The 27,613-nt window shown below is 52.0% G+C and overlaps 4 protein-coding genes across 4 annotated transcripts; 1 reads left to right on the top strand and 3 right to left on the bottom strand.

Moving 5' to 3' along the window:
- Nucleotides 1–15: 15 nt before the first annotated feature.
- ENH_00066890 (hypothetical protein, conserved) lies at nt 16–6,255 on the bottom strand (the record flags this gene model as incomplete). The annotated part of the gene is made up of 3 exons (XM_013582291.1): nt 16–4,471; nt 4,756–4,876; nt 5,076–6,255. The coding sequence occupies 3 exons, from the start codon at nt 6,253–6,255 to the stop codon at nt 16–18; spliced, it is 5,757 nt and encodes a 1,918-aa protein (XP_013437745.1).
- A 2,079-nt stretch (nt 6,256–8,334) lies between these two features.
- ENH_00066880 (hydrolase, alpha/beta fold family domain-containing protein, putative) lies at nt 8,335–9,951 on the bottom strand (the record flags this gene model as incomplete). Its single annotated transcript, XM_013582290.1, has 1 exon — nt 8,335–9,951. The coding sequence occupies one exon, from the start codon at nt 9,949–9,951 to the stop codon at nt 8,335–8,337; it is 1,617 nt and encodes a 538-aa protein (XP_013437744.1).
- Nucleotides 9,952–12,347: 2,396 nt separating this feature from the next.
- Nucleotides 12,348–20,867, bottom strand: ENH_00066870 (oxysterol-binding protein, putative; the record flags this gene model as incomplete). Its single annotated transcript, XM_013582289.1, has 20 exons — nt 12,348–12,438; nt 12,532–12,622; nt 12,988–13,068; nt 13,337–13,432; nt 13,560–13,635; nt 13,735–13,811; nt 13,975–14,048; nt 14,209–14,280; nt 14,505–14,620; nt 14,816–14,920; nt 15,915–16,052; nt 16,270–16,560; nt 16,664–16,897; nt 17,092–17,279; nt 17,448–17,517; nt 17,720–18,533; nt 18,848–18,932; nt 19,118–19,221; nt 19,422–19,879; nt 19,998–20,867. 20 exons carry the CDS (start codon nt 20,865–20,867, stop codon nt 12,348–12,350), a joined length of 4,131 nt encoding a protein of 1,376 aa, XP_013437743.1.
- Nucleotides 20,868–24,568: 3,701 nt separating this feature from the next.
- On the top strand, nt 24,569–25,351 carry ENH_00066860 (hypothetical protein, conserved; the record flags this gene model as incomplete). Its single annotated transcript, XM_013582288.1, has 1 exon — nt 24,569–25,351. The coding sequence occupies one exon, from the start codon at nt 24,569–24,571 to the stop codon at nt 25,349–25,351; it is 783 nt and encodes a 260-aa protein (XP_013437742.1).
- Nucleotides 25,352–27,613: the final 2,262 nt, after the last annotated feature.

Below are 27,613 nucleotides of genomic sequence, written 5' to 3'. Positions count from 1 at the left end.
AAACGTTGTGTGCAGTTAAGTGAGTGGAGTGCTTGACCCCAGTATAGGGGAAACTCCATGAGAGGAGCTGAGTGCAAGAGCATCAAGGCTGTTGCTACAGTTTCCGCTGCCGCCGCTGCTGTCCCTGCTGCTGCTGCTGTTGCTGCTACGTTCAGGTGCAGTCTTCCTGGTGCAAGTGCGGCCACTGCTACTGCTTCTGCTGGGAGCAGAGACTTCTGTAGAGCCAGTGAGTCCCCTATTATCTGCTGCTGCTGATGCTCCTGCTGCTGCTGCTGCCGCTGCTTCAGCTGCAGTTGAACCTATCCCACAAGGCAGCTGCTGCTGCCTAGTGTAGAAAAGCAGCAGATGCTCTTCTCCCTCGGCATCGCTGCAACTTGGGTCTGCTGCAGCAGCAGCTGCGGCTGCTGCTGACGCTGCTGCCTCTGGGTCCTTTATGTCTGCAGCCTCTGCTGCTGCTGCTGCAGCAACATCAACAGCAGTTCTTGCGAGTCGTGCTGCTCTCTCAGCTGTTTCTTCTGCTGTTCCAAGGCCTGCTGCTTCTGCTGCTTCTGCAGCAGCAGCTGCAGCTGCCGCGGCCACAAGAGGCTGCACGGCCGCAGCTCCCTGTGCGGCAGCGGCAGCGGCAGCAACAGCGGCAGCAGAGGCGAGAGGGTCATAACAAGTGAGCTGCTTACGAGGGGCGAAGACGCTGAAGCCAACGCGTGGGATATCAGCACTAGTGGTCCAAGCATCAGCCTCTTTGGGCGGGTCAAGTGCTGTTGCTTCTGCGGCTTCGGTTGTTTCTGGCTTTGCCCCTGAAGAACCTGAACCCCCAAGATTCGGGACAGGATGCTTTTGCTGCTGCTGCTGTTGCTGGTCCTGTATTTTCCTCGACTGCTGCCGCTGCTGGAGCATCACTTGGGGCAGCTTGTCAGTAGGCAGCGCTGCCGCTGCCGTTGTTGCAGCTGCTATTTTCGTTCCAGCTCCTGAGAACTCATCGGTCTTTGCTTCTGCTTGCCGCAGTTGTTGCTGCTGCTCACTTGTTGCTGCTCCAGTTGCAGCAGTAGCAACAGCAGCAGCACATGGTCCCCTAGGGAGCCCGAAGACGGGCGGCGACGCAGCACTATGCCTCAGGACAAGCTGCTGCTTCTGCTTCTGCTGTTGCTGCTCGAGGGGACCACCTCGCTGCAGAAGGCGCTGCCTCAACTCCTCATGAAAAGATATTGCTTTTGTGGATCCTGGAGATGCTGCTGCTACCCTTCCTCGAGGAGACCCAACAGGTGTCTCTTGGACTTCCTGCTGCTGTTCCGTCGTCGCTGAAGCAGCGGTCTGCTCCTGCCATTGCTGCCGCTGGTGTCTTTGACTTGTTGTCAACTGCTCCGGGGACCCGAAGGGTATCCTTGTGCTTTGTCGTGGCTTCGCAACTGCTGCTGCTGCTGCCGCTGCTGCTGCGAGCTGCAGTGGCTTCAGGTGGGAATCTTGCTGCCTCGATGCCGGACCATGAGGCCTCAAGGGAGGGGATAGCGCGCACGGTTCCCGGAGGAGACATTCAGCTACCTGCTCTGTTTCTGTTGTTGTTTTTGCTGCTGGCTTCGCCGCTGTTGCACCCCCGCCATCCTTGGGTGTCTGCTGCTGCTGCAGCTGCTGCTGCCGCAGCCGCAGCAGTTCAGAGTCCTCGCAACACTCCCTCTGAATAGCAGCCAGAAGGTCGTGGCGAGGCCTTATAGATTTGTTTCTGGTGGTGTCACTGCTGTTGCTACTACGGCCGTTGTCGCTGTCAGCGCTGTTGCCGCCAGATGAATGGGAAGAATGCTGCTTGGGTTGCATGCACGCGGAGGCTGCTTTATACTCCTGATTGCTCCTGATTTTGTTGCTGCTGCTGCTCTTATTGATGCACTTGCCTTCTCCAGAGCTATGCAGTGGCGACATGAGGGATTGGATCAGCCGCCGGCTGACGCCGCTCCTACTGCTGCTGTTGCTGCTGCTAGCACTGTCAGTAATCGCGCAGTTCTCGTTTTGGTTCGTATTTCTCATTTCGCCTCCGCTGCTACTGCTGGTGCTATTATTGCTGAAACCCCCGCCACTGTTGCCGTCATTGTTACTGCTTCTGTTGCCTTTGATGTTGCTGCTGCTGCGTTCTACTGCTCCGGCAGCAACCGCGACCGGAGACGCCGGGGGATCGCTCACGCGGCTGCGGCGCAGCAATGGCTGAGGTTGAAATAGTGGCAGCACTGCCATACTATTGCTGTTGCTGTTTGTACTCCCGTTGCTGTTGCTGTTATCACTAGTATCTCTGCTGCACGCCGCTGTTGATGGCTGGTGGTCGATGAGCAGAGGTTTCGGCATCGACTTCTCAAGCATCTCCCCTGCTGCAGCTGGTGTGCACTCTCTTGCTGGTGCAGCAACTGCTGCCGGCGCCGTCTCCGATTTTTGCGCTACTTGAGACACGGGAGGCAGTGCAAGAGCACTGCCCGTATCATGCGCTGCTGCTGCTGCTGCGGGGGGCACCGTTGGGGCTTGCAACAAAGCTGATGCAGGACCAGCGAGTTTGGGAGGATTGTCACTTTTGTTATTGCGATTAACGATGCTGCTGCCTGCGCTGCTACTGCTATTGCCTCCCCTAGCAACCCTTGGGGGACTCTGCTGCTGAGGCTCTTGCAGGCTGATGGAGGCGGTGCTGCTACTGCTCTGGGCACGCAGGAGCAGCCGCCTTGGGGGAGCAGCAGCATGAGGGCCTGGGCTACCTACGTCACCTCTTGCTGTTGCTCCCGCAGCTGTAGTTGCGGTCGCTGCAGTATGAGGTACTGAAGAGGTAAGAGACGCAGAGCCAAGGGATTCAACAGGAAGCAGCACCGCGCGTCGTGTATTACTGCTCCAATCTGCGTGCTGTCTCTGGTGGTGCTGCTGCTGTTCTTGCTGCTGTTGCTGCAGCTGAGGTGGTGGTGGAGGCTCAGGCCGCTGAATAGCGAGGGACAGCGACGGGATGCCGCTTGCTGCTGGTGATGAACCAGCTGCTGCAGGCATCTCGGAAGCTGTCTCTACTAGTGCTGGAGCAGGTGTTGCTGCTGTTACCGGTGCTACTGGGGGTGCTTCTGCCGTCGGTGCTGCAGGAGCTGCCACTCCTCGTCCTAGTTGCAAGCCCTCTCCCCTACATACAGCAGGAGGAGACCTTCTAACTGGGAGGGTTAAAGAGCCCAGTAACTCCTGAGAGCCTTGCTGTTGCTGCTGCTGCTCCAGCCGCTGGAGGTTTTGCTGTTGCTCTGGCAACGACTTCTGAAGCCGCAGAGACTGTTGCTGGTTGAGCTGCAGTTGTGGCAGTTGAGGAAGCAGCTGCGGGGGTGACCTCACAGATTCCTGCGGCTCCTCCTGCAGCTGCAACTGTTGTTTTTGTTGCTGGAGGAGCTGCTGTTGCTGTTGCTGTTGCAGCTGCTGTAGAAACAACTCAACCGCCTCACTAGTGCCATGGCAAAGTGGGCCATCTAAATAGGGCCACACTTGCTGCTGATGCTGCCGTAGAGACTGCAGCTGTTGTTGCTGGGGCTGCATCAAGACTGGCGACTGACGCGTCATCTGTTCTGTCTCGGACGGTATCCTGAGGCTCCCCTGAATTTCCTGTTGCTGTTGTTGCTGCTGCTGTAATAGTTGCAGTCGCAGCACCTCTTGCTCCGCTTCGTAGTCCGTCCTGAGATGCTCTTGAGCCAATTGGAACAAATGCTGGTGTGCTGGTTGCTGCCGCACGTGCAACGAGTGCTGTAGCAAGGAGCTGTACCCCTCGTGCAGGGCGTTGCTGGTGTTGTTGTTGCTGTTTGTTGCAGTAGAGTTAAGCAATAAATGCCGGTCCATGGTGCTGTTGCTGACGCATATACCGGCAAGCGACTGCCCTGCTTGATCAGGCAGCTGGTAGTAAGTGTGCTGTTGCCGCTGCGGCTGTAGTTGATGCTGTTTCTGGTGTAAGTGTTGCTGTTTCTGTTGATGTTGCTCTGGAGAAAAGTATTGTGATGGTGAGACGCGAGCTTGCAATAGCAGCTGATCCGCAGACCAATCTTGCTGTTCGTGCTGCTGCAGTAGCTGCGGTCCCTGGGCCTCGAGCTGCTGTAGCGGCAGCGGCTGCTGCTGTAATGGCTGCTCACGCTGCAGCGTAGAAGATATAGCGACCCGCTTGAGGCTCGTCCTCTGCATCAGCTGCTGCTGCAGATGGAGCTGCTGCAGCTGCTGCTGCTGCAGGAGGTGTAATGGAGTTTCTCGTGCATGACCGGAGGACGCAACAAATGCCGGAGTAATATAAGGCGCTGCAGCAGCAACACTCGGAGCTTCAGCAGGACGACGAGCAGCAGCGGCGGCAGCAGGAGCATCAGCAGTGGGAGCGGCGGGAGGCAAGATTGTAGTTCTGACTACTGTCGGGGGATAGGGCAGCGCGTCCAACCCAAACAGCGGCTCAGGTGTATCAGCACCTCCGCCAAACAAACATATTCTCAAGAAGCGAGAGGTGCCCCTGCAGACATCAGTACACCTTGGAAATTATGACCCTAAAAAATAAATCGTTAACCCCTTGTTGTGGGTCCCCTTGAAAATAAAATTTAAGAGTTACGCTTGCTTGACTGATCCTGAGACCTTCTGCCAAGCTCTGAACCTCTAACTCAAGCTTTTATTTCTGAAAGTCAAGTCTTTAAGCTCGGTCGCCTAGTCGAAACCTAGACCTGCAGTACAGTTTCTCAGCCCTTAACCTTAGACTGGGAACGCCACATTTTAAGAAAAACCAGTCACTGCGTTTCTTACGATATAATGTTTGCATGAACCAAGGCAAAGAACTGAGCCTCCAGCAGCATTGGAGTGTGCGTGCACCTCAGCGCGGTCAGGCAGTCCGCAAGAGAGGCAGGCAGGGAACCAGATTTTGCCGCTGAGGCAAACACAAACAGGCACTTAAGCAGAAGCACCGAACGTTGAAGCCTTAACCCTTGCGTAGTTACTGTATGAGCGCTGTATATTTTAGGTTTTACGGCTAGGTGAAGATTAGGTGTAAGGCGTAGCAACCAAAGGTGGGGGGCACGCGGAAATACTTCAAAGTTTATTAATGGAGTTTAGGGTTTGGCATTTACGGTCCACAGCCTTAGAGCGGCACATGGCCAGCCTGAACGCCCTGTAACTCTTGTCACTCCACACAGGCACCCGCTTCCTGCTTATCCCCTGCTGTTGCTGCTGCTGCTGATACACAAACAGTGAGTCATCGGCGAAATAAGAGAAGATGAGCCGCAGCCGCAGCGTTGCCGCCGCTGCAGCTTCGTTGGATGTTTGGCAGTCCAATAGAGCCACCAGACGAGTGAAACATAACAACCCCACCCTCCCTTCTCCGCCTGCAGCCACACGCCCCAGCCGCTCCAGGCAGCACCTGCTGCTGCTGCTGCTACTACTCCGGGTTGAGGCCTCGCAGCAACAGTACGGAGCGTCTTCCATTGCTGCGTAGGCTACCCAAAACATGCCGAGCTCCGCTGCACTGATGGTAGCTGTGGTTGGCGCCGCAGCAGCTGCAACTGCTGCTGTTGTAGGTGTGAGAGCAGCAGTAGTAGGTGGTCGCAGTAGTTGATCTACCGCATGCAATCGGCCAAAGAGAGCAGCGACATAATCTAGCTGCTGCTCGTTGTATGCCGCGGCTCGCCACAGCTGCTGCAGCAGCAGCGGGTCCCAGTCCATGGAACACGGAACTGTCACTGGCGTTGCTGGAGCAACTGCTGCTGCTGTTGCTCGGCGGGAGAGAGGCGCAGGTACTTCTGCCGTTGAAAACACGGCTGGGCTCACAGGGGCGGCAGCTCCTGCTGCTGCCTGCACATCCTGCCAGTGGGACTCTAGAAGCTCCTTAGGCCGTAAAAGCGTGTTGCTGCTGATAGGAGCCACGGTAGCAGGCACCGCTCCCGCCGCAGATGTTGCAGCAGGCTGTGGCTGCTGCTGCAGAAGATTAGGCTGAGATTGCCACTGCCAAGTTTGCTGTTGTCCCCACTGCTGGAGCGGGATCTGCTGCTGCCACTGATCCGAAAGCTGCTGCCCCTGACGCTGCAGTCCCTGCCGCTGCAGCCCCTGCTGCTGTTGCCACTGTAGCTGCTCCCACAGCTGAAGATTTGCAGACTTTGCGTGAGTGCCCAGCAAAGGGACGCTCAAACTGCTGCTGCGCCTATGCTGCTGCAGCCGCTGCTGCTGCTGGGTTTCTGTGAGGTGTTGCAGCTGCTCCTGCGTAGGCAGCAGCAGCGAGGCGCTGCTGCGCCTGAGTATTGTCCTACTTCTCATGACGGCTGCTGCTCTGCGCCTAGACTCGAAGGCGACAGATGCGAGTTGCTGGTCTGGACTGGAGCCGCACAAAGGAGCTGCTGCCGCAGCTGCTCCTACAGCTGCTGCTGCTGAACTCAATGCAGCCCACCTAAAATTAAGGAAAAATAAGGTGTGTATTTGAGTCTAGATACTGCTGATGCTGCAGCCGTCGTTAATGCAGCACTGGGGGACACCAGCCGCGTGCGGATCTGCTGCTGAGGCGGCTGCCGCTGCTGCCGAATTCAGTGTCTGCAGCAGCGGCAACCCCAGGACGAAAATAAAAAGTCCATTCTAAGTCGACAAAGCCAAATGCTAAATTCTTCACCTAAGAAGGATGCAGAAGCAACGCGGCAGAACAGTAGCAGCGGCTGCTGCTATTGCTCCCGCTGTTCCTGCTGCTGCGGGCTGCAGCAGGCGGCCGTTGCGCTCTGCACTGGTTCTGGCATTTTCTGTCCCTGTATCCTTGAAAACATGCGAAAATTGGCATAAATGTCAATTTGGAAGCAAGGATTAAATGATTAGAACAGATTACTGGGGGTATATCGCCGAAAGTGTCTCGTGAGCGGTGGGCGCTGTCCTCCAACCGCTTCATTCAGCAACACGAAAGAAGAAACCCTACAATTAATGACTAAGCTTCGTTGAGTAGAGTTCATCAAATAAATTACAGGTTTGCTACTTAACTGTGAATTAGCTGCTCGATAGAATTCAAATGAACCCACCAGGAAGTGAAGCTACGAGCTGAACACGCCAGCCGCCGTGGGTGTCTTGCTGTTTTGTATAATGGGTATCAGTCCTTTCGAAAAAAATATTATTCACTCAAGACAAAACCTATGTAACAGAGCTAAATAGATATTACTGGCCGAAATGTGTGCTGGTGCTGCAGTGTCCGCATCAGTAACTTTTTCTTCGCCACACTAGCGCCAGCCAAAACTAACTGAAGGGGTCATGAAAATTGAAATAAGCAGCAGACAATTTAAGTTAAACATGAGAATCGTCCTCATTTTTCCCACCAACGTTTAAGATATCACAAAATCAACCGGTCGCGTCTGTAATCCAAAGCCAATTTTCTCATCACACAACGCAGAACAACTGTCCTGCAATGGTACGGAGAGCGGTACGTACCAATTCACAATCCGTAGGAACAGCGCGTAGCAACTTAGGTGCGACAAAGGAATGAAATTATGATCTCCAGTCTTGGGAAAAAACACAATGCGCGGGCCATCCACCATGGTGCCGGACAAACTGCAGACGTAGAAGGCATGAAATAAAAGTGATGCCAAATAATCCTAAACAGCGACGCGCACGAGGGCGAAACAGAAGTACCTTAATAACAGCGGGAAACGTGTACAAAATTCGCTCATAAATGCGAAGTATTGCACGCTTGCAGCGGCTGCCTCAAGAAACCCGGGCCCCTTTACAGCGACGAAGTCGCTGCTACAGATTTTCAGCCTTCTCCGCCCTGTGTGCAAATGCAAGCAGCTGTGGCTAGACGCTGTCAATGCCTCAACCCCGTGTAAGGTCGATGTTTGGCAAACACTGAGAACCAGAGTCTACAAAGAACCAAGCTCCAAGCTCCGATTAGCTTCATAAATATTTGGGTGGCCCCATCGAGCTGCCAGAAAAACACCGTTGTTCAGTGCAAAATTGTAGCTGCGCAGCGGCTAGATGAGGTATTTTCGGCTTGTGTCTAGAGTGTTGTAAGCGGCAGCAGCAGCAGCGCTGTGCACAGAGCACACCTGCTTGTACGTCAGCTGCCGCATTAAGATGCATTTGAAGTAAAAGCAAAGGGTTTTACAATGAGACAGAGAGCAGCAGCAGCACCAGAGATACAAGTAAGTACAAGTAGGAGCTCATGAAATGCACTTTGCGGCTGCCGTATTCTTACTGCATTTGCTGCTGGTACTTCCTCGTGAGTACTGTTCCTATTAATGGCTTCATTGCGGCTCGTGCTCTCATGCACCTTTGCTGAACCACCAACATGCGAGTGTGACTTCCTCCGCTGCTTTTGCCACTACTAACGCCACATTTACTGCCAGTACTGATGTTGGTAGCTCGTGCTCACTGCAAGCCAAGCGCCCTTAAGAACTGCATAATAGTGGCTGCTGTTTGCTGGGGCTGCTGTGCGTGCAGCCAGTGACCAGCGTGCGTCACCTCGCGCAGGGTTGCTTTCGGGAAATGGCGGTGTATAGAAGGCTGCTGCTGCTTGTAGTTGAGCCAAGGCGAGAGGGCCCCCCGCACAAAGAGGCATGGGCCTGTGTAGGATGGTCTGCTCCCTGTGGCTGATGTTCCTGTTGCCGTTGCTGTCCCTGGTGCTGCTGTCAGCTCCGGGTTGTGCACGGACAGAGGCGCAGCAGCCAAGCCCATGCTAATATTAGTTGCAACCAGTTCCTGGAGGGCCAGAAGGTCCAAGTGCCAGCATAAGGCGTCGTCAAACTGCTTCTCCACCAGGTGCTGTTGCAGCTGTTGCATGTCCTGCTGTCGCTGCATTTCATGCGGCATTACTACTCCCTGTTTGATTCTGGCTCCGTCTGATACGCATGTTTGCTGTCTAGTGAGGTGCTCAAGCTCAGCTGTTCTCTGCTTATTGGTCGACAGAGATAGCAATAGCCAGTTTATCACTGCGGGGTTGATAGGGGGCTGCAGTTGCTGCAGCACCTTGGCTACAGCAGCTTTCGTGCTGAAGAGAGGCAGAGAAATGTCAGCCAAGATAGATATAAGAGCAGCGGAAGAGTATCCCCCCTCCTTTGGAGGAGGTACCAAACGAGCCACGTCCAAACAACAAGCTATTCTGCTGCTGCTGTTGCCGCTCTCGCTGCTTGTGCTCCTTTTGCTGCTACTGCTTTTAGTGCTGCTGTTTGTGTCAAATGGTATAAATATGCTCGTGCTTTCCCTTGAAGCAACTTCGGGTGACAGCAGGTGCGGCTGCAGCAGGTAGGGGCTTGGGGCGATGTCAAGTACAACAACAGCTGCAAAGACAGGAAGTCCCAATGTGTCTAAAGCTGACTGCATGCAAACCATGCCCCCAAAGCTGTGGCCAACCAACACTAAACGGACGCCAAGGGCTTTGGATAGCGCATGCACGCGCATAATGCCCGGCCAGTGAGGAAGCAGCACACCGCTGTTGCTACCGTTTTTGCTGTTGGCGCCGCTGCCAGTCTCTGCCAGCAGCGAGCCGATATCCACCCGTCGTTTCTTCGCCAATTCCGTTAACAGCAAGTATATTTGGGCGTACACATCCCTCGCCATCAGATGCAACTTCAATTCACCCCTCCCGCTGCAGCCATGGCCCCTTAGATCGAAACAAAACGCCCGTTGCCGACCCCGCGGAGCTCCCCTTTGGTGGCTACAGGAGGTGCTACTTTGAGCAGTTGTTTCTGTGTTTCCACAGATAATATTTGCGGCCAAACTCCGCAAGTTGCGCCTCCCACCCAATATGCCGTGCAGTATCATATACCACGTCTCATGCTCCCCATTGCTGCTGCTGGTGTTGTCATGCTTACTGCTGCAGTTGGCTCTAGCAGGTAGCTCGGTACAGGCCAAAGGCACCGCGGAGGGGAAAAGCTGCAGTGCCTCTTCGTCCAGCAAACGCAAGTGGCAATTGGGGCTGAAGTCGCTAGTGCTGCTGCTGGTTCTGCTGTCAGTGTTCCTGGTGGCGTTTCTTTTGCTGCCACACATGCTGGTTGCGGTCACGCTCAGTGCCCTACGAGAGAATGCGGCCGGGATGCCATTCCTGCAACTTTGCTGCGGTTGCAGCAACCAGTCCTGCTGAAGCTGCGACGCTGCCATTGGTGGGTTGCAAAGGCTCTCCGCGAGAGGGCACGGCCTATGTGCTCCACGCAGAGATATTGAATGACGCTGCAGTAGCATCTGCTGCTTCTGCAACGCATGCCGCATTATGAATGCCATCCCTGCTTCCCCACGAAGTAGCAACAGCAGGAGCAACAGGAAGAGCGGTGCCAACTGATGCGGCCTTTTCATTAGCCGTTGCTGTGGCTAGACGCCTTTTTCTCGTCTTTGTACCACTGCTGCTGCTCGTTCCGCTGCTGTCGCCCCTGCATGTGTTCACGCTACTGCTGTTAACGCTGTTGTTGTCTTTTGGTTCTGCCGTTGCTAAAGGATCTGCTGATGCTATTAAAATTGCATCTCTCGCTGCGCAGGTGCTTATTCTCCTCGCATCATCTGCCGAGCTGCTCTTCGGCCGTTCCTGCTGAGCCCTTATTCCTCAGCTGCTGCTGTTGCCACAATTACCACTCTACGTGAGCAAAAATTGCGGCCTAGGGAACAGCTATCACAGGAATCTTAGTTAAGCGTTGAATGGAATGCGTACACGCGACACCGATGTCATTCATATGGACAAGAGAAAGGGGATGCGTTCGGCCGTTGTCTGCAACGTCTCGACAAGAAAATACACTTGTCTCCAAGTTATTAGAGAAGCCGATGCATCCTCCAATGTTTAAAATATTCATAAAACGCAGAATTCAACATATTGGCAAAGGAAATGCGGCCATATACTAAGTAGGGCTGCTCAACTCGTCGAGCTGCATGCGCACTTCCCAGTAGCAAGACTTCCAAGTGAGAACCCTCCGATTTATTACTCGCTTACAACCACAGAATCCACAGAATTTATAGAAAACTGCATCTTCAATTTGCTTAATCCTAATGCAACTGGTAGCTTCGTCCTAACGGAGATGGGCCTCACGAAGTTTTCAGTATGGCAGTATGCGTTAGGCAAAGAACGCAACAAAGGCATTTCAAAAGGCGCCAATTTAACCCCGTCTCTCTCATCTTGGATAAAAAAGAAATACAGCGAACAATAGTACGACGCCCTGTCCGATTAAACTATTCGTCCGTGCAGCAATGGGACCGACAGGGCATGTGCTCCATACATAACCGCAGAAACGGCAAAAAGCATCAATCTAACGAGCGTGATCAGCGATATCTTTGGTATTTTCAAGGTCTACATATGGGCCAAGCGGAGGCAATAAATGCGAGGTGCAATATGAGGTCGCCGCAGGTAGGCACATAAGGATCCCCAGACGGAGCTCCGATGAGCCCTCTGCTCCCCCGGCCAGCTGCCAGTTCCTTCAGCCGATTGTGTAAATGGATTATGGCGCATGACTGCCGCCTCTAGTCGCTGTTCTTTGTGCTTGAGAGCATGATTTATGTCAAGACTGAAGTTGAATAAAATGTGCGCCTACATACATTTGCGCTTATCTGGGGCGTCTGCATTGCCGAGAAACTGTTTGAAGTGGCTACAGATGCAAACACACTTTATGTTAATCAGATCTACATCCAGCTGACCAACGGCTGCCCTAAGAAGCATGCCCAGCTGCTGCTGCTGTGCCTGCAGCTGCTCCTTCAGCAACTCGTTAAGGTCCCCCACGGATCGAGACTATCAACCTCTGTTTTTTCTTTGTCAGAAAACTTCACGTTCTTTGAATGCGCAAATTTGATGTGTGCATACAACTTGATACATACGCAGAAACGTAGAGCTATGCTAAGATATGCTTAGCGATATATACGTGTATATGGACAAGCGTACAGATGCCTACGAACACGTAAATATGTAACTGTACACATGGACCTATCTACAGCGCATGGACATGCATGTACATATGTTTGTACATATATATATATATATATTATATATATATATATATATATACAAACACACATATTACACATGCATGCTGTAAATATTTACTGCCGCATATACGTATTCCTTCATATGCGCATAGCCCATAAATGCAGATGCCTGTGTGCTTGCAGACATGTACACGCCCACGAATTGAAAATAATTAGTAGACACGCCTACATTATCAACTGTGTATGCGCAACTATACACATGTAATGCTGCCTACGCTGTGGGCGCACGTGTGCGCACACGTGTGCATCTGTACGTAAGTACCTACACTTCACGTACACCTCAAGACACAGTTATGTACAGACAAATAAACCGTGAAAAAAGACAGCTGATACAAACTATGGCCGGAAATCCATAAAATCAAACCCTAAATCCTGTGCTGTAAACCTCTGTTTCAGCGCACATAAAGCCAAATAAGGATTCGGGACTAGAATATGTCAGGACAGCAGCTCCAGTCGCCTGCCTCTCGAGCCTCCCAGTAACCCCCCTGAAATGAAGACAAACCCAAAATCGTGTACCTCAAACCCTCGCTCTAAATACTGAGCAGTCCATGGCATTTCAGCTAGAAAGGACGGAAATTCTGTTTTACGTATTGACGCTCCACAGTTCACCTTGTACACCCAATCTTCTGAGTTTGGCTGCCGCCTAAACCAACGGGGTGAATAATCCTGTTCCCCACGAGGCCGAGCCCTTGCAGCCTCCCTGCACAGTCCCAAGCACTAACTCCTACATCGCAATGTTTTAACCGTGAACTCTGGTCTTTTTTGGTCTAAACTGTGAGTCTCAAGGTAGAGTACTGAAGCTTTAAGTCCTCTTTTTGTTGCACCTGCTCCCCAAGCCTCTCTACAAGCAGCAAGGCTACCACAATAAATTGGGATTTTCGACAGAGGATGCTGTTGTAGTCAAGAGTGGGCTACTTTTGACAAGTCTGGGTGATAAATGAAGTATCAGTAGAGCTAGGAACTACGGCTAGTGAAGTTTCACTGCTAGCATGATGAACTAACTCTCAGTTCACTCAGAAACGAGAGCTCGGCATCTAAATAATCGTTCTGAGAAGGGGTTCAGACCTCTGTTTTTCTTCGAGTCTGTTCTTCTGTTGCACAGCCTCATCGACTCGCCCTTCCTCATACAGCCTCTGGTCAGGTCGCCTGCGGGAATCAGTTGGTGCTGCATGCTCAGCGTACTCTGGCGACAGGTCGTTTAGCTCCATTGTAAAGTACCTAAAGCCACAAACCCTCGGGCCTTCACCCTAAGCTCTTGAAAAGACAGCCTGCGGATGAACGAACAGGCTGGAGGGAAAGTAAATTGTAATCCTTCTGCCTAGAGTGCTTTGCGGCAAGGGTTTCCTTAGAAAGCTTAAGGATACGCCCAGGTCATATGCTTTCGTATTGGAACAAGGGATGAATGCTATATACCCAAATCCGTAGAACTGGTCCGCATTTGGAGGTCGCGCTGTTGGCCGCCAGATTAGACGTCGTGAAGATTCGACCCAAGCAATCGATTCCCAGTATTCTGCATTGAAATCGTAAACTGTTCATCCTAAGCCCAAAACCTTGAATAGCTACGGCTAAACCCAGCTTGAATCCAAAATCTTAAACCTCGGGCCCTGAACTATTTAGCAACAGACTAGGAAACTTACGGGTAATGACAGCGTCGAGTTGGTTGTCTGGACTATCCGCCGGAGGCCCTGTTTCGCTTCTTCGGAATTCTTCTACCTAAGAAGGCACGTAAACCAAGCGCTCCAAAAATTGGAACACAAAACGCATAATCGTAGGCTCCCAGAGTAACCTCAAGACGCTGCCCTCAAACCCTACCTGCGGCGGGACTTTCCATTTTTTATGCGGTGGGAAGGCGGGTGCCTCCTCGACATATATTGCACTGGACCACTGCCCTGCATTACAAAACCAGGCTCCATCCTCTGAACCCCACAGGGTGAAAAGCTAACGACGGCATGCATGCATATAAAGCGTGCAGTGAAAAACGAGCAGAACCCAGCCTCAGTAAGATCTCAAGGGCTAGGATTCAGGGGGTTCGGGCGTAAAATTTAAGATCACCTGAGAGACGGTAAGCGGGCCTCCCTGATGCGTCAAAGATGATTGCGCGGAGATGATGGCAAGTCTTATCCAACCTGAGCCCAATGTCTCATTACTAATATCTCAAACCCTAAACCTTTGAGCCCAAATCTAACAAAAGAGCAAATGACGGCAGAGGAGGCTCTTGCTGCACAAGAGCTCTCGATTGCAGTCTATGTTGGTGCTTTAAGGGCGTGAATGTAAGGGTTTGCTCGCCATCCTTTCCGTAAAAACTGCACTACCGAGAAGTCCCCGGAGGTTTCATTTTGGACAAGACTTGTCCCATCACTGCAACAACCACAAGCAAGCTTTAGACTGTAAGCCGTCAGCGTACGCTTGGCGAATGAACAAAAAACCGTTAAACGAGGTACTACACAGCCAAAAGCCATTATCTCTGGGAGCCTAGATTTAACTAAAATGCCTGGAGCCGAAGATCTAACTGTACACCATAGGCCTTAACAGTACGCTAAGGCTGTAAACACCAAACCCTAAGTCGCATATCGCCATCGTACACTTCAATCCACAGCTTGCCCCAGATGACGTTGTGGATTAACATTTTGATGCGCTTGTAAGAAAACCGCTCGCCCGTTCGACGGAACGTCACGCGAGCTATGCCGGGCATCGTAACCTGCACAGCCATGCTCAAATAATCCCAACACCCCAAACTGAGGTCCTTGGCTTTCGAGGTCTAGACCTTGAAAGCAAGAACCTAGCAACTACGGAAGGCAACTCCGCTTCATGTTGCTCATTGAGCTACATGGGTTTTGATCACTTTTAGCAGCAGTTTACAAAGCATATCGTAAAAGGTTTTGCATTCCAGTACCTCAAGCGATTTCCCGGAGAAGCGATTCCTCACGGTCACCCAGCCCTCGCAAGAGTACTCGGAGGCGGTCGCCACGTAGGCGGTAATAGGAGGATGGTGGCCAACCTACAAAGACAGCAGACACAAACAATATTACTGCTGTTGCTTTTGGGGGTTAGAGCTTCTGCTGTAGCTGCTCTCATTGCTGCAGCTGCTAGCTGCGGTGATGCTGGAGTTGATGGGCTTCCCACTTTCCATTTGCCGCTACAGCTGCCCTTGCATCTGCAAATATTGCCGCTGTTAGCGTTACTGCAGCTGGCGCTACAGCAGTTGCCAGCATGACGCGAACAGCTCTCAATAAGACTACATCACAGTGTGACGGGGAGCGATTTGAGCATTCCAGGTCCGTTCACCTGCTCCGATAGGAAGCGAAAACCTCTGTGAATGTGCTCGAATGTTTCACCAAGAAGTGGATTGAAGGGTTTGTACGTCCTATGTGCAAAAGTAATGGACACAAATTCCGAACCGCCGTTTTTACATCCTGTAACCTGAATGTGAAAGTTGCTGCTTGCTCTTCAAGGGGTGGGTGGCCATTCGCCGTATACTTTTAGCGACTAATCTACATCGTTCATTATACGTGTCTCCAGACTTAGGTCTAAAAACCAAACCACTTGATAATTTATTGCTGTACGCTTTAGGGCTTGGCATGACCTGCCGACTGCTGATGCGTATGGAGAAAGCGCAAAGACAGTCAGCCCAAGAAGCCGATCGACACTTCGCGGAAAGCGGGAGGACTAAAATACACAAACGCATATATAAAGCCTCACCCCTGCACCCCTAAAACGTAGGCCCGATGATTTAGTGCCCTAAACCCATAAAAGCATTCAAATTTTCGCACAATCTTCCAGGTGCACCTCCTGAAGTCCCCGTTCTTCCATAGTTCTCTGTTATTCTGATATATACACTATACACCAGGTCATATCTCCAAGATTCTAACGATGAACGTTCGAACCCTGACTGTAATGCCGTGTATCGAAGTCTATAGGATGGGGAATTTGAGCAACAAAGCGCTATACACTGCGGCTTGAGCCTCAAACCACAGACCGTATTATCCACTCACTAGATTAAGGAGATCAACGTATTGTAAGTCCTCACACTGTCTCTGTAGAAAGCTGGTGGGCTCATTAAAGTAGACAGGCATTGCGATGCGGCTCAGGTCACGCCCTATGCAGTCCTTAAGCACTGACCACAGATTAACCTGCACACGCACACGCCAAACCATACTCTGAACAACCTAGCCGCTGCAATGTAAATGCAAACTACAATGCACAGAAGATAACCACCAGTCACGTAAGAAGGACGACGTGAACGAAGGAACAATCCCTTCACCGTCCGCAAGATGAGCCCTAGATATAAGTAATTACTCGTGAAATAGTCTAGTTTCTCGACTGTGCCACCTAGACTTCATGCTTTACTTTGAATTCAGTTCGCGGCTTTGCAAGTGCCAACCGCTGTCCAGCGGCCGCACCCCCCATGTGGCACGAGGAAACTGCCAGCGTTGCTGCTGCGTTCGTTGCTGGAGAGAAGGGTGGACCGATGTAGCTGCTGCTGGTGGTGACCTGGCTACTTCCTGCTGCTGCTGCTGCTTCTGTTAACGCTGAGGTGCCTTCCTCAGGCGTTTTCTGCTCCTGTTGCTGCTGCTGATCCTGCTTGTGCTGTTGTGAAGCACAGTCACCAGCAGGTTCCCCTCCACCTATCTCTGCAAACTGCAAACAACAGCAACAGCACCAGAAGCGGCAACGCCGAGTAGGAAACCTCCAACACCGGACCACAAATCCCCTGCGTCTCTAGCCATATAACCTAGCGCACATCCTCATCGCAGTCGAAAAATTCAAGTGAATCATTGCCATCATCGTCACTGTCGCTGGTGCTGAAGCCTCCCCCGTCTTCCGCTACCGTCGCCCCTGCTGTCGCTGCTGCTGTTGCAGTTGCTGTCCCGTGTCCCTCCACATCTGGAAGCCGCACACCAGCGATTGCTGCGGCAACTTCCGTTGCTGTAAGCTTGCCACGCTGTCTGCTGAGCTGTAGAAGCCTCTCTTGGGCCTGAACGACCACACCAAAGCGTAAAGCGTATTTTGTTGCCCTGAGTCCCTTCTAGACCCAAAACAGTAACTCGGAGTCTTAAGCACTGTGAATTTGTGCCAGGCTTGAACGGCCGAAGGCACCGGCACTGTCTTTGACTCAAGATGTGTCATTTTAGGTTTATGATCTATGGTCAGCGGCTTTGAGTTCCGAACCTTGTCGAGCTTGTAGTTTCTCTTCGCCAAAGACCGAACCGACTTCTCCAGCTGCCGCCTCTGGGTGTACTCTTCGCTCAGCAGCCGTTCCCACTGCTGCAGAAGCTGTTGCAGCAGCTGCTGTAGCTCATCTACTCGCTGTAGCAGCAGCGCCACCTGCTGGCGCAAGTTGCCATTAGCGGCAGGGCCTGCGAAAACCAGCGAAACCTACTCACTCGCTCTTAATCTCCCTAGCACACGCGACAACAGATACCCCTAACAATCAGAAGTGAGTAAAAACAGCAAAAGCGAATATGCAGTAGTGGCGACGGAAGTAGCAACGGAGACAGCAGCAGGTGCAGCCCAGCAGGAGCTACCCGTTTGAGATATCTGCGATGCAGACTTCAAGACATCTGACTGCAAGGCCAAGATCTTCGAGCATGCCTCCTGCCACCACGAAAGCAGACTCCCTAAACTGTGACAGTTATTCCTCCAAGAATTCAAACCCGACTAATTCAAAACCTCCCACGGAAAAAAGGACTAGAAGGGCCACCCCACCAAGAACACTATCAAATAGACGCAACCAGAGTTCACAGTGTAGGCATTATAACCTCTGCTCTGGATGTCAGAACGTAAGGCTCATACTTGCCTGTATGGTCTGCCTCGCACCGATGATGCTCTCTAACAGCAACACCAGAGGCCCCTCAGCACCCGTGGCGTCGAGCAAGGCAGCGTTGCCTTCTCCCTCCTGAGAGGCGTGAGCAAGCAGCAGTGGGCTGCTACTGCTGCTGCTGCTTGCCGGCACGTCCACGGAAGACCCAAGCACAGCAGCAGCACATGTGCCGGCCCTTGCTCCCGCTGCTGCTGCTTCCTCACTTTTCAAGCGGACATCCCCCGACTGCTGTTGCGGTACTGGCTGCTCTTGTTGCCTCTGTTGCTGCGTTTGCTGTTGCTGCTGACACGGAGGCTTGTGTGGAGGCGGGGGTGCTAGCGCTGGTGGCACAGACGGCTGCTGTACTGCAGCAGCAGAAAAAGAGCGGAGTCGGCTGGTGGCATAGGCAGCAGCAGCAGCAGCACTCGATGCCACGACCCCTGCCAACCCGCTCAGGGAGCCGCTACTGCTGCTGCTGGCGCTGCCGGTAGTGGAAGCAGCTGCCAACTCTGATGATGATGCAGGTGCCGCTGCTGTTGCCGCAGTGGAGCGGTCCTGGCGTGGAGGTTGCTGCTGTTGCTGCTGCTCCAGACGCGCGGGTTTCTTGTTGCTGCTGCTGCTGTTACTGCTGCTACTCGGCATTGAAGGAGGCCTTGATTCTACAGAAGCATCTCCTGGGAGTCTTCTGTGCAGTTGCTGTTGCTGCTGCTGCTGCTGCTTGTCCCTCTGGGATCCGCCTCCTGCTGCTGAACGACCTGCTCGGTTGGCGCCACTGAGGGCTGCTCTTTGGCCCTGCTTGAAGGCCGCATACCTGCACGAAAACTAGAAGTTTAAAACCCCTGAACCCTCAATGTTCAAGGCGGAGCCCTAGAAACAAGCTCCATGCCCTAAAATGTTAACATTAGCTCTCGAGCTTTCAACCGTAGGCGTGAAGCTGTGAGCAGCACGCTTCACCCTTCAGCCTTCAATTTACAGCCTTGAAGTTCCTGAACCGTGAAGAACAAACTTAGGCCATGAGAAATCAACCCTTGATGCTACACGCCGAAATGCAACCCATATTTCCTGAGCCTGAGGCCTCAAATCCTCAGCCATGAACTATAAACGCTTCAATCCTGGTGCGCATACCACATCTGTTTCTCCTCTTGGCTCTCTGCTCGAAGGTAAAGCGTCTGCTGATCTACTACATCCACTTCAAACCGTACGGGGTCATCTGCAACAGCAACAGATTCCAAACCAAAATATGTTACCACACTCCAAGACAATGTGAGCTAGTTTCAAATGACGTCCTTAATGTGACAATGGTACCAATTTCAGCAGCAGGGTCTGCAAGCGCAAGTTTCAGCTAGTCGTGTCCTCAGTTGTAAGCAGGGCTTAGCTTTCAGGGGTCAGGCTGACGGGGGCAGAGCCGGACGCGACACTGATTCAAAAGAAACATCTCTTTGGGGGGGGAGCTCTTAGTGGTACTGTACTTGAAGAAACCCGCGTACACGAAAAAGTACCTGCCATAAACACAACATACGCTAAGCCGTACAATGTAGGCCCTGAAACCAGAACCACATGCCACGCTGTTGCCAATGCCATCTTTCGCTAAAAATTTCGGGCGCCTCATCCAAACACTTGGGCCTGAGAAATCGACAATTTATCTGGCACTATGACGACGGCACACAGCAACCTTGACGATCAAGGATTTATAGCAGACCTGGGTCTCCATGAGGACAGAAGGTTCGTCCACTTTTGCAACCATCCCTGTAGTAGCAGCGTGCTTGTTGCCGCTGCTTTGCTGCCGCTGCAGGGCATGGGAGCAACAAGGGAAAGATTGGCTCTCTGCGGCGCCGCCTGTCGGTGCTGCTGTTGCTGCTGTTGCTGCTGCTGGTTACGTCTCTCAGTAGAGGTGCGCACAAAGGCAGAGTTTAGATGAGCGTGCTCGCTAGTCCTGCCTGCTGTTGGGGATGCTGCGGCTATTGCTGTTGAGGCACTGCCGCTGCTGCTTGCCCTGACGCTACCGGGGGAATAAACACCACGGTGAACTGCTCGCTGTTCGTGCAGCTGCTGCGGGTGCGAAGTTTGCTCCTGCTGCTGGTGCTGCTGCTTGGAATGCTGCACTCGCTGCTCGTCAACCTCTTTGGGAGGCGAAGGCTGTGGTCTCCACAGCGTATCCTGCGTACAGTACACTGAGTAGAGTTGCTGCAGTAGTAGTTGCTGCTGAGAATGCCTGGGGAAAGCTCCTTTATGTTAGTGCTTCTACTGCTGCTGCTGCATGCACACTACGCCCTACCGAAAGTTGTGTGGAACGCAAAAACTTTTGTGGCGCTGCAGCAGCAGAGAGTGTAGATGCCGTTTCTGTGTCTGCACCAGCTGTGAGCTGCGCCGATGTTGCCCGTCTATCCGAACCATGTCGCCACGAAGATTCTGCGCCTCCCCCCACTGTCGGTGCCGGTGCTTCTGGAGACGGATCCCGTGGCAGTACTACGGAATGCCCTAGGCCAGCTGATGCTCTTGGCGTCAGCTCTGCACCTGTGTCTTCTGCACTGGCTCTTGCTGCACCGTCTGGGCCTGCTGCCGCCGCGGGCTCACCAATTCTTACTCTCGCACTCGGTGAGGCTGCGGCGGCTTCAGAATCTGGGGCGCCGGCAAGTTGCTCCTGCTTCTCCGCGCCGGCAGCAGCATGCTGCTGGAGCGCAGCTGGACCATTCTGTTGAAGATCTTGATGACTCTGCCATTCTTGTTGCTGCTGTTCCAGTTGCTTTGCTTCCTGCCACCGCTGCTGTTTCTGCTGACGGGCTGTTTCGCTCTCCGTTTTAGAAGCGCATGGCGATGCAATGCCCTCTCCTTGCACAGACTGCTGCTGCGGCTGCTGCAGGTGTTCTTGCTGGTGTCCTTTCTCTTCTTTCTGCTCGTCGTGCAGTTGCGGCTTCTGTTGCTGGGGCTCGTGCCGTTGTTGCCCTTGATGTTGCAACTTCTGTTGCTCGTGTTGCTTCGTCGCCGTGGGTTCACCAGCACCTCTTTCAGCTGGCCTCAGTGTAGGTGGAGGTTGTTGCTGCTGGAGCAGCGGCCGCTGCTGCTCTCTTCGTTGCTTTTCTTGCACTTCCACTCCCTGCTGCTCCCGATCTTGCTGCTTTTGGAGGTGAGGGTCGGGAACCTCCATCGTCCTTACGTGTAGCTCATCAGCGTCAAAAAGCGCAATTTCAGGGATCGGCAGCACGTTGCAGCAGCTGTTGCTGCTTCATGGGTTGCTTGTAGCTTCAGGAACATCCGCAGCCACATCCAGTGGGCGGAATTGGGAGGTCAGCGCGTTGCTGCTGTGTTTCCCGCTGCTATGCTTGCTATTGCGACTTTTGAATGCTTGCAACACATACTGCCGTTGCGCGGTTCTATGCAGAGTCACAATGCAACTCGTCGGTTATGCAGACAGCTTGCCGTTGCTAGCGACCCTGCAGTAGATTTTGCCGCAGGCGCTGCTTATGTAGGAAATGAGATCTTTAGCTAGCAACCATGAATAAACATCCAGTTCACGTCTCTACCCTTTCGGCGCACTGCTTAAGTGGTGTTGCTGCTCCTTGCAGTCTCATGTGAGGCAGCTGTTGATCTCGTCGCGTCTGGCGCCTGGTGGAGCGCCTGCTGGACGAGATGCGTTCAATACAAAGAGGTGTACTTAGACCCGAGGACAGCAGCTGCTGCAGCGGCCGTTCGCATCAGCTGACCTGGGCCGACGTGCATGCAGACCTGCCCTGTAGCCACTGCTAGAGAGTCTGAAGGAGCAGCTTTAATAAACTGTAAAATTCCCCATTGGCTTTAAAACGAGCTTCAATTTACATTATTGTGTTCCGGAGCTCACCGGCTGGCTCGCGCGCGTCTATCCTGTGGCGCCGTGCAGACGCCTTCTGTTCTTACTACGCTTCCTAGACCGTACGAAACAAAAACGAGGTCAAATAGAAAGACATGGTAGGCTCCCATCGTTAACTATAACTTATCCTGTCCTTTAAGCACGATTTAAAAGCACGTTTCGTCGGTTCTCTGTTGCAGGTGGTCTTGCTGCGTAATCTTGAAGTCATGTAGGAAAAAGAGCAACAGGGTTTCCCACACATTCGCAGGCGCTATCCCTGCATTAAAGCGAACTGTGCATACACGGAAAACTTGCAGGCGGACACTGATTCTGCCGCGCTTTCAATTCGGTCTCCTTCAGAAGCTGAAAGTGATGAATTAGAGTTTTAGCTGCGCCAGGAACACACGCTAGTATGGGAACGACTGTAGGAGCACATCCTTTCTCTTTGCCGCCTTATATGGTTGTTGTACTTCGCCTACTGAAAAGGAGGTGTTGCTGCTCATTAATTAAGGACAGTTCACGCGTCAGTGTTTGTAGGGTCAGCCATTTACACAGTCGCTCCTTACTCTGTGCCCTTCCGGGCCGCATGCGGTGTAGTAGCTGGCCTAGAGCTCCTGAGCGTCAACTTACGTTGGGGGGATAGATTGGATCTTTTCCCCTTGGTGCCTTTAGATGGGGTCAGTGTGCTGTAGTTGCGGGTACAGCGTCGGGTACTATTCCGAACAAAGGCCGAGTTGGTCTGCCGAGTAACCCTAAACTGTGGAGCCTTGGAAAACTCTCTGCGGTGGGTCGGAATCAGCTGCCCAACAGCTTTAGTCCCAGCGTGCTTAGAAGTCGTCTCTGAGGTACCGTTGGCAGCGTGTATCAGCTCTGCGGCTTCGCTGTGACTGCGCCTCGGTTGAGCCAAGCCAAGCACGACAGTAGTTTTGTGCTGCTTCGAAGGCTGGGCGTGACGCTCAGCTGTTGCTCCAAAGTACGAAACTTTAGTTGCTTGCGGCAACGTGCCGCTGCAGTAGTGCCTCACAGACCCCGCAGAGCAGAGGTGGGCAAGCGCGCAGCGATTCTTCAGAGGCCCTGGATTGGCTGCAGATACGTCTGCACAACGCAGGAACCGAAGCCTAGCCTGCAAGCCCTTGTCACGAAGTCACTAGACCCTTTGATCAATCTACAGTCGTTCTCCTTTGGTGTGGCAGACGCACTCAAGAGATGTCCGTTGTCCAAGGGTTTTGAGAGACGAAAACGAGAGGGGGGGGAGGTACGCTATGCAGCTCTGTTTAACTCCATCTGCGGTAGCCATCAGCTGCCTGGGGCTTGCAGTGCATGTCGTAGCTGTTCAGTGGGCAGGAATCGTGGTCTGCTTATGGAATCTCTAAAACGCATCCGCATTGCGCTACTTCTCCAGCATGTATTTCCATGTTTGTGGTCATAGCGGTGCCAAACTCTTGACCTAACATTTCTCATCGAGAATGGAAAAGCAGTGAAAAAAAACCTATTTTTCTGTGCTCTCGACAACGCTGCCGACACCAACTGCCAAACGTCGAAGAAAGTATGTCTGGGTAGTCACGAAGTACAGACAGTTTTTTTTCCTGATAAAAGGACATTTACTGATACGTGCATGTAGATATATGCAGGCGAACATTACTGGCAACTGCGTAAACTTACGGAAAAAGTTAGTGGGCACCTGCAGCGCCCAGTTGAGTGTAACCCGGTATTTCCCCCCCAAAATAGCTTAGTAATGTGAAATTTCCTCACGGTGGCATCTTTCCGGTAGAGAAATCGGTAGAGAAAGCCTCGGGATGAAAGTGACGTTACCTCTGTAGACACTACGTGCTTCTGCTACAGTGTATGTCATTCGAATAACTCACGGTTGCTGAACTTTCCCATTAAATACAAGGAAATTCTACTACGCCTTAAGTAATATGTATTTTCAAGCGCGTTTGAACCATAGAAATGCCGCACTTTTTGCTGTTCTTGAAGACAGCTCACTGAGCTGCGATCGCTCTGGTGTTCATATTGCATTTGATGGGCACACGGTGGGGCGTCGGGCACCTTCGCCTCCTTTTCAAATAACTAAGCACACTTCTGTGCATTGGAGCGCGTAGACGAGGAACAAAAGCAATTGGCGCTGATTCTGGGCGGTTCCTTCAATTTCGAAAACGTAGAGCCTCACTGGGTCTCAATTCGTTGTTTGTGAGCAGATGCTGGAAAACTAAGGTGAACAGCTCTAGAATACAACACAGTTTATCTTGCTGCGCATACAGTGACCCCTTTAAGAATGATTGACCGCCTAAAAGGGTTCGATTTCAATGCAACCACCGGCAGACGTGCACACGCTACTATTTTGTTACTCTTGTGCGTGTTTGCACCTTGAATTGCCACATTATGCAGGCACATATTCATGAAAGTATTAAAATAGGTGTTTAGAGCGTAATTGCCGGAAAATTACAATGTTTGGGACCACCAGGTTGTTGCGTAGATGCACACCTTCAGCCATCGCTCAGTTGCGGTGATGCTGAAGGGGAATGGGGATCTTGTCCTGTAACGTTGCTTATGGATCTCTGCTAGAGACCATGATATTTTCTAGTTTACCGCTTTATCTGAAGCTCATACGCCCTTGCTCATTTAGCGCTGGCCGGAGCCGACTGTCTCCTGATCAAGTGCGAGCATCAGGTGAAGTTGCAAATTTACCCTTTCCAAGTATTTACGAACAAGGAAACAAAAAGTACTTCTACAAAAAATAAAATCGACTTAAATTCAAGGTGAAGTTACAACAAATTATGAATGCAGAAACAGCTGTTCCAATCGGCAGAGGCTAGGACACGGTCAAGGCTACGGGGTCCTGCAGGGACGGGCAGTCTGTTGGGTTTTATACCGTCGGCCGCTACTGCTTGCATAAAAATAAGTGGTTATCGTCATTTTCCATGTTGTTCATTTAAGCAATGTAGTTGGTACTTGTTCATTATCATCGCCCTTCTAAGTCACTAATCTCCCTTTTCGCACAGCCAAACCCGACGGCTGCTGAAATGCGACTCGCTTTTCCTCTGTTGCTTTCCCTGGCCATGATAAAAGCGGCCTCGGGCTATGGGAGCTCTTTTGAGAATGATCGGAACTCGTTGGTTGTGGCTTCCACGGGTGCCCCGGTAACAGCAGCAGCGTTACCGTTCACGACCCCCGCATCAGCAGGCAGTCTGACGAAGGGCCCAACTGAATCAAACCCAAACCCCAACATCTGGACCAAGGGTATTTTGGAGCGCGCACGGTCCCTTGTGACCCTAACCTGGAAGAACGCAGCCGCTCCTGCCCTTCTCATCCTGTCTCTCTGTATCATTGTCGCTGGTCGCAGCGTTATTGCTTCTGCAGGAAAAATGGAGTCCCAAACTGAAGACGACGTGAGCAGCACAAGTGCTTGTCCCAAACATGAACCTTCAGGCAAAGCATCAAGGCAACACCAGGTGCTCTGTAATCAAGGCTGTGTCCCGAGAGCATGGCGCAGCGTGAGAGAGGCTAAGAAAGAGAATAGCATCCGTGAATTGTCCGGAAAATACGTGCATCTAGGTCTGTTCAGTGTAATCGTGCTCTATTTTGCCTGTACTCATTGCGCACATGATAAACGTTTCGCGCGCGGTATCAGTGCTACCGTCGAGCTGAGTAACGTCGCCCGAGCGTTACAACAGCGTTCGCTATGGCAAACACACAAATGCAGGACATTGTGCGTGGATCTAGTTGCCCGTGGACCGCCGTTGGTGCGGTGCCAGCAGCAGGAGCAGAAGCAACAGCGGTGGCTTTCTGCGTCTCCTGAAGATTAACGCGGCTAGTAAGCGTTTTGCGTTTGGAATAATAAATTAAATCAGTTTACCTCAAGGAATCTGTAGATGCTCTGCAAGCAGTGCAGTGCTTCACCTTAAACCATAAATCACATGCTATAAGCACTGATGCTCATTATTACAGCAGCTTGGTTCAGCGCCGACCCACTGGAACATCGCTAAATTTCTTCTTCAAGCCTTATTGCCTCACCCTTCGTGACCCCACAAAACCACTACAAGACCAGTGCAAAAGTGAAATCGTTACCTTAGACAAAAGGATGTATCTACAAGCTGCATGCTGAGCTGGGTCAGCCCGTTCTTGCCAAGCTTGTGGCGGTCGCTGAAAGTCTGAGGCCGCGCCGGCTGCCACTGCTGGTAGAATCACGCCCTGTTCGTGAGAATTTCATCGATTTTACTTTTCTCCTGGCGCATTGTAGATGGGCAAATTGCAAATGTGTAGGAGGGTACTCGGCTGCGTGAGCCTCCTAGCGCGCTGGCCAAAGCGACTCATGCTTTCATGGCAAAGGCAAAGCTTCGTGTACAGTGGAACCATGGCAAAGGTTGACGCTTCTACAGAGAGCACCAGAGCATTTGATGACAAGTGGCTGCGTAAGACGGAGGGCATACGTTTAAGGTCTTTCGGGGTAGTGCCTCATGCGGAGTGGGGCCAGGTGAACCCGTACAGTGCCGGACATTACAGTGACACGCTAACAAACAGTGGATTCATGCGCTATACTTCAGGCGTTTAAATGGCTCCCAGCAAGCGACCCGGCAGTAGAGGTCGGCGCGGACGCTACCGGCAGCTGAGTAGAGAGGTGTTCGAGTGTTTTAGTGCAGGCTGGCGCCTTGTGCACGCCTCAGAAAGACAGCTGCTCGCAAGATAGGTGCCATAAAATTTGCTTCAAACTATCAAATGCAAATTGGCATGCTACAAATCGAGCAATTTACGATCGTATGCTGCAGATCGTCGTGTGTTCTCTATTGGTATTTAAGTTCAGCATGGCACTGCGAGTGTGGCAGCTGCAGCGTGCTTCTAGAGTTCTTGCTGGGTAGTGCTGTGAGTTAAAGCGGTAAGCGCTGCAAAATGAATACGGAAATCAGCCTCGCAAACCGTTGAAAGACGCCTGCAGGTGCACATTCATTCATAAAATATTCTAGCTGGGAAGGTCGGGAGACCAGGGCTATACAGCTTTGACGTCTTGGAAGTTGCAAGCAGGCAAAGAGCGATGCTGCGCGGCGTTTTCTTTAGCACATATCAGCTGCTCCTATTTCTCACTGTCTGGCCAGATTTGGCTTGGGTTGAATGGCTCATGCGGCGAAAAACAGTAGACAGAAGCACAGCTCCAACAAATCCAGTAGTCAGCTAAGTTCTACACTTGGTTGTTTCATTTCCGGAAAATGAACTATGGCTGGTGCTATTACAGCACTTGTGTAGTGCTTTGCGTGGTGCGCCTCAAGCACTTGCGCCATGGGCAGAGGGCTGCTGCAACTTCGCTAACGTGGCAGCCCTAAAAGCACAGAGTAATGAAGCTTTGTGGTATCCTCTCCATGTGCCACGCATTTCCAATGGCTGTTGTCATCAATGGATGATCAGCGGCATCTCTTAGCTAAATGCTGGATTGCTTCGCTTCCCTCACTTATGGCACCAGGAGGCTAACCATCAAGTAACACGAGCTAGCTTTTTGGAATCGTGCTTGCGCATGCATTCGCCAGAAAAATTCGCATCCATTGTGTACGGCTTTGTGAATTCCAAAATAAAGTTTGACGATGCTGCGTAGAGTTGAGGAATCAGTTGAAAGGCTTGCACGATGTACTCATTGGTTCAGGGACTGTGATTGTGGGAAGCAATGGCCAAAACACATCCTCCTTTAGAGAGCAGTTCCCGATTCTTACCCGTCCAGCATAATGAAAGCTAGACAGCAGATGCATGGTGCTGCTGGTGTTCAGTTGCACAATGGAATATGAAGTGCAGGCGTGCATGTTACGACACATGCATTTTTCCATGCCTTGGTAGAGGGTTGTGGCATCTGTTGTTGCTGGAATGTGACACTATTTATTATTCAAGTTACTTATGCATACAGTGATGTTCAATGAAAAGTGACGTAGACGCATTTGTAGTGCTGCAGAGTGTGAAATATCAATTTTTGGTACAAAATAACTAATAATGTTTAGTTAAGTCCAATATAGAGGTTCGAACTGGTTGATACTGCGGAAGCCAGGGTAGAGGGTGGTTAGGGGGAGCGTCGGTTTGTGTGTGTCGGCAGG

Source organism: Eimeria necatrix, genomic scaffold (genome assembly GCF_000499385.1).
Source record: "Eimeria necatrix Houghton genomic scaffold, Enh_scaff61, whole genome shotgun sequence".
NCBI lineage: Eukaryota > Apicomplexa > Conoidasida > Eucoccidiorida > Eimeriidae > Eimeria > Eimeria necatrix.
This window is presented reverse-complemented; position numbering and strand designations above follow the sequence as displayed.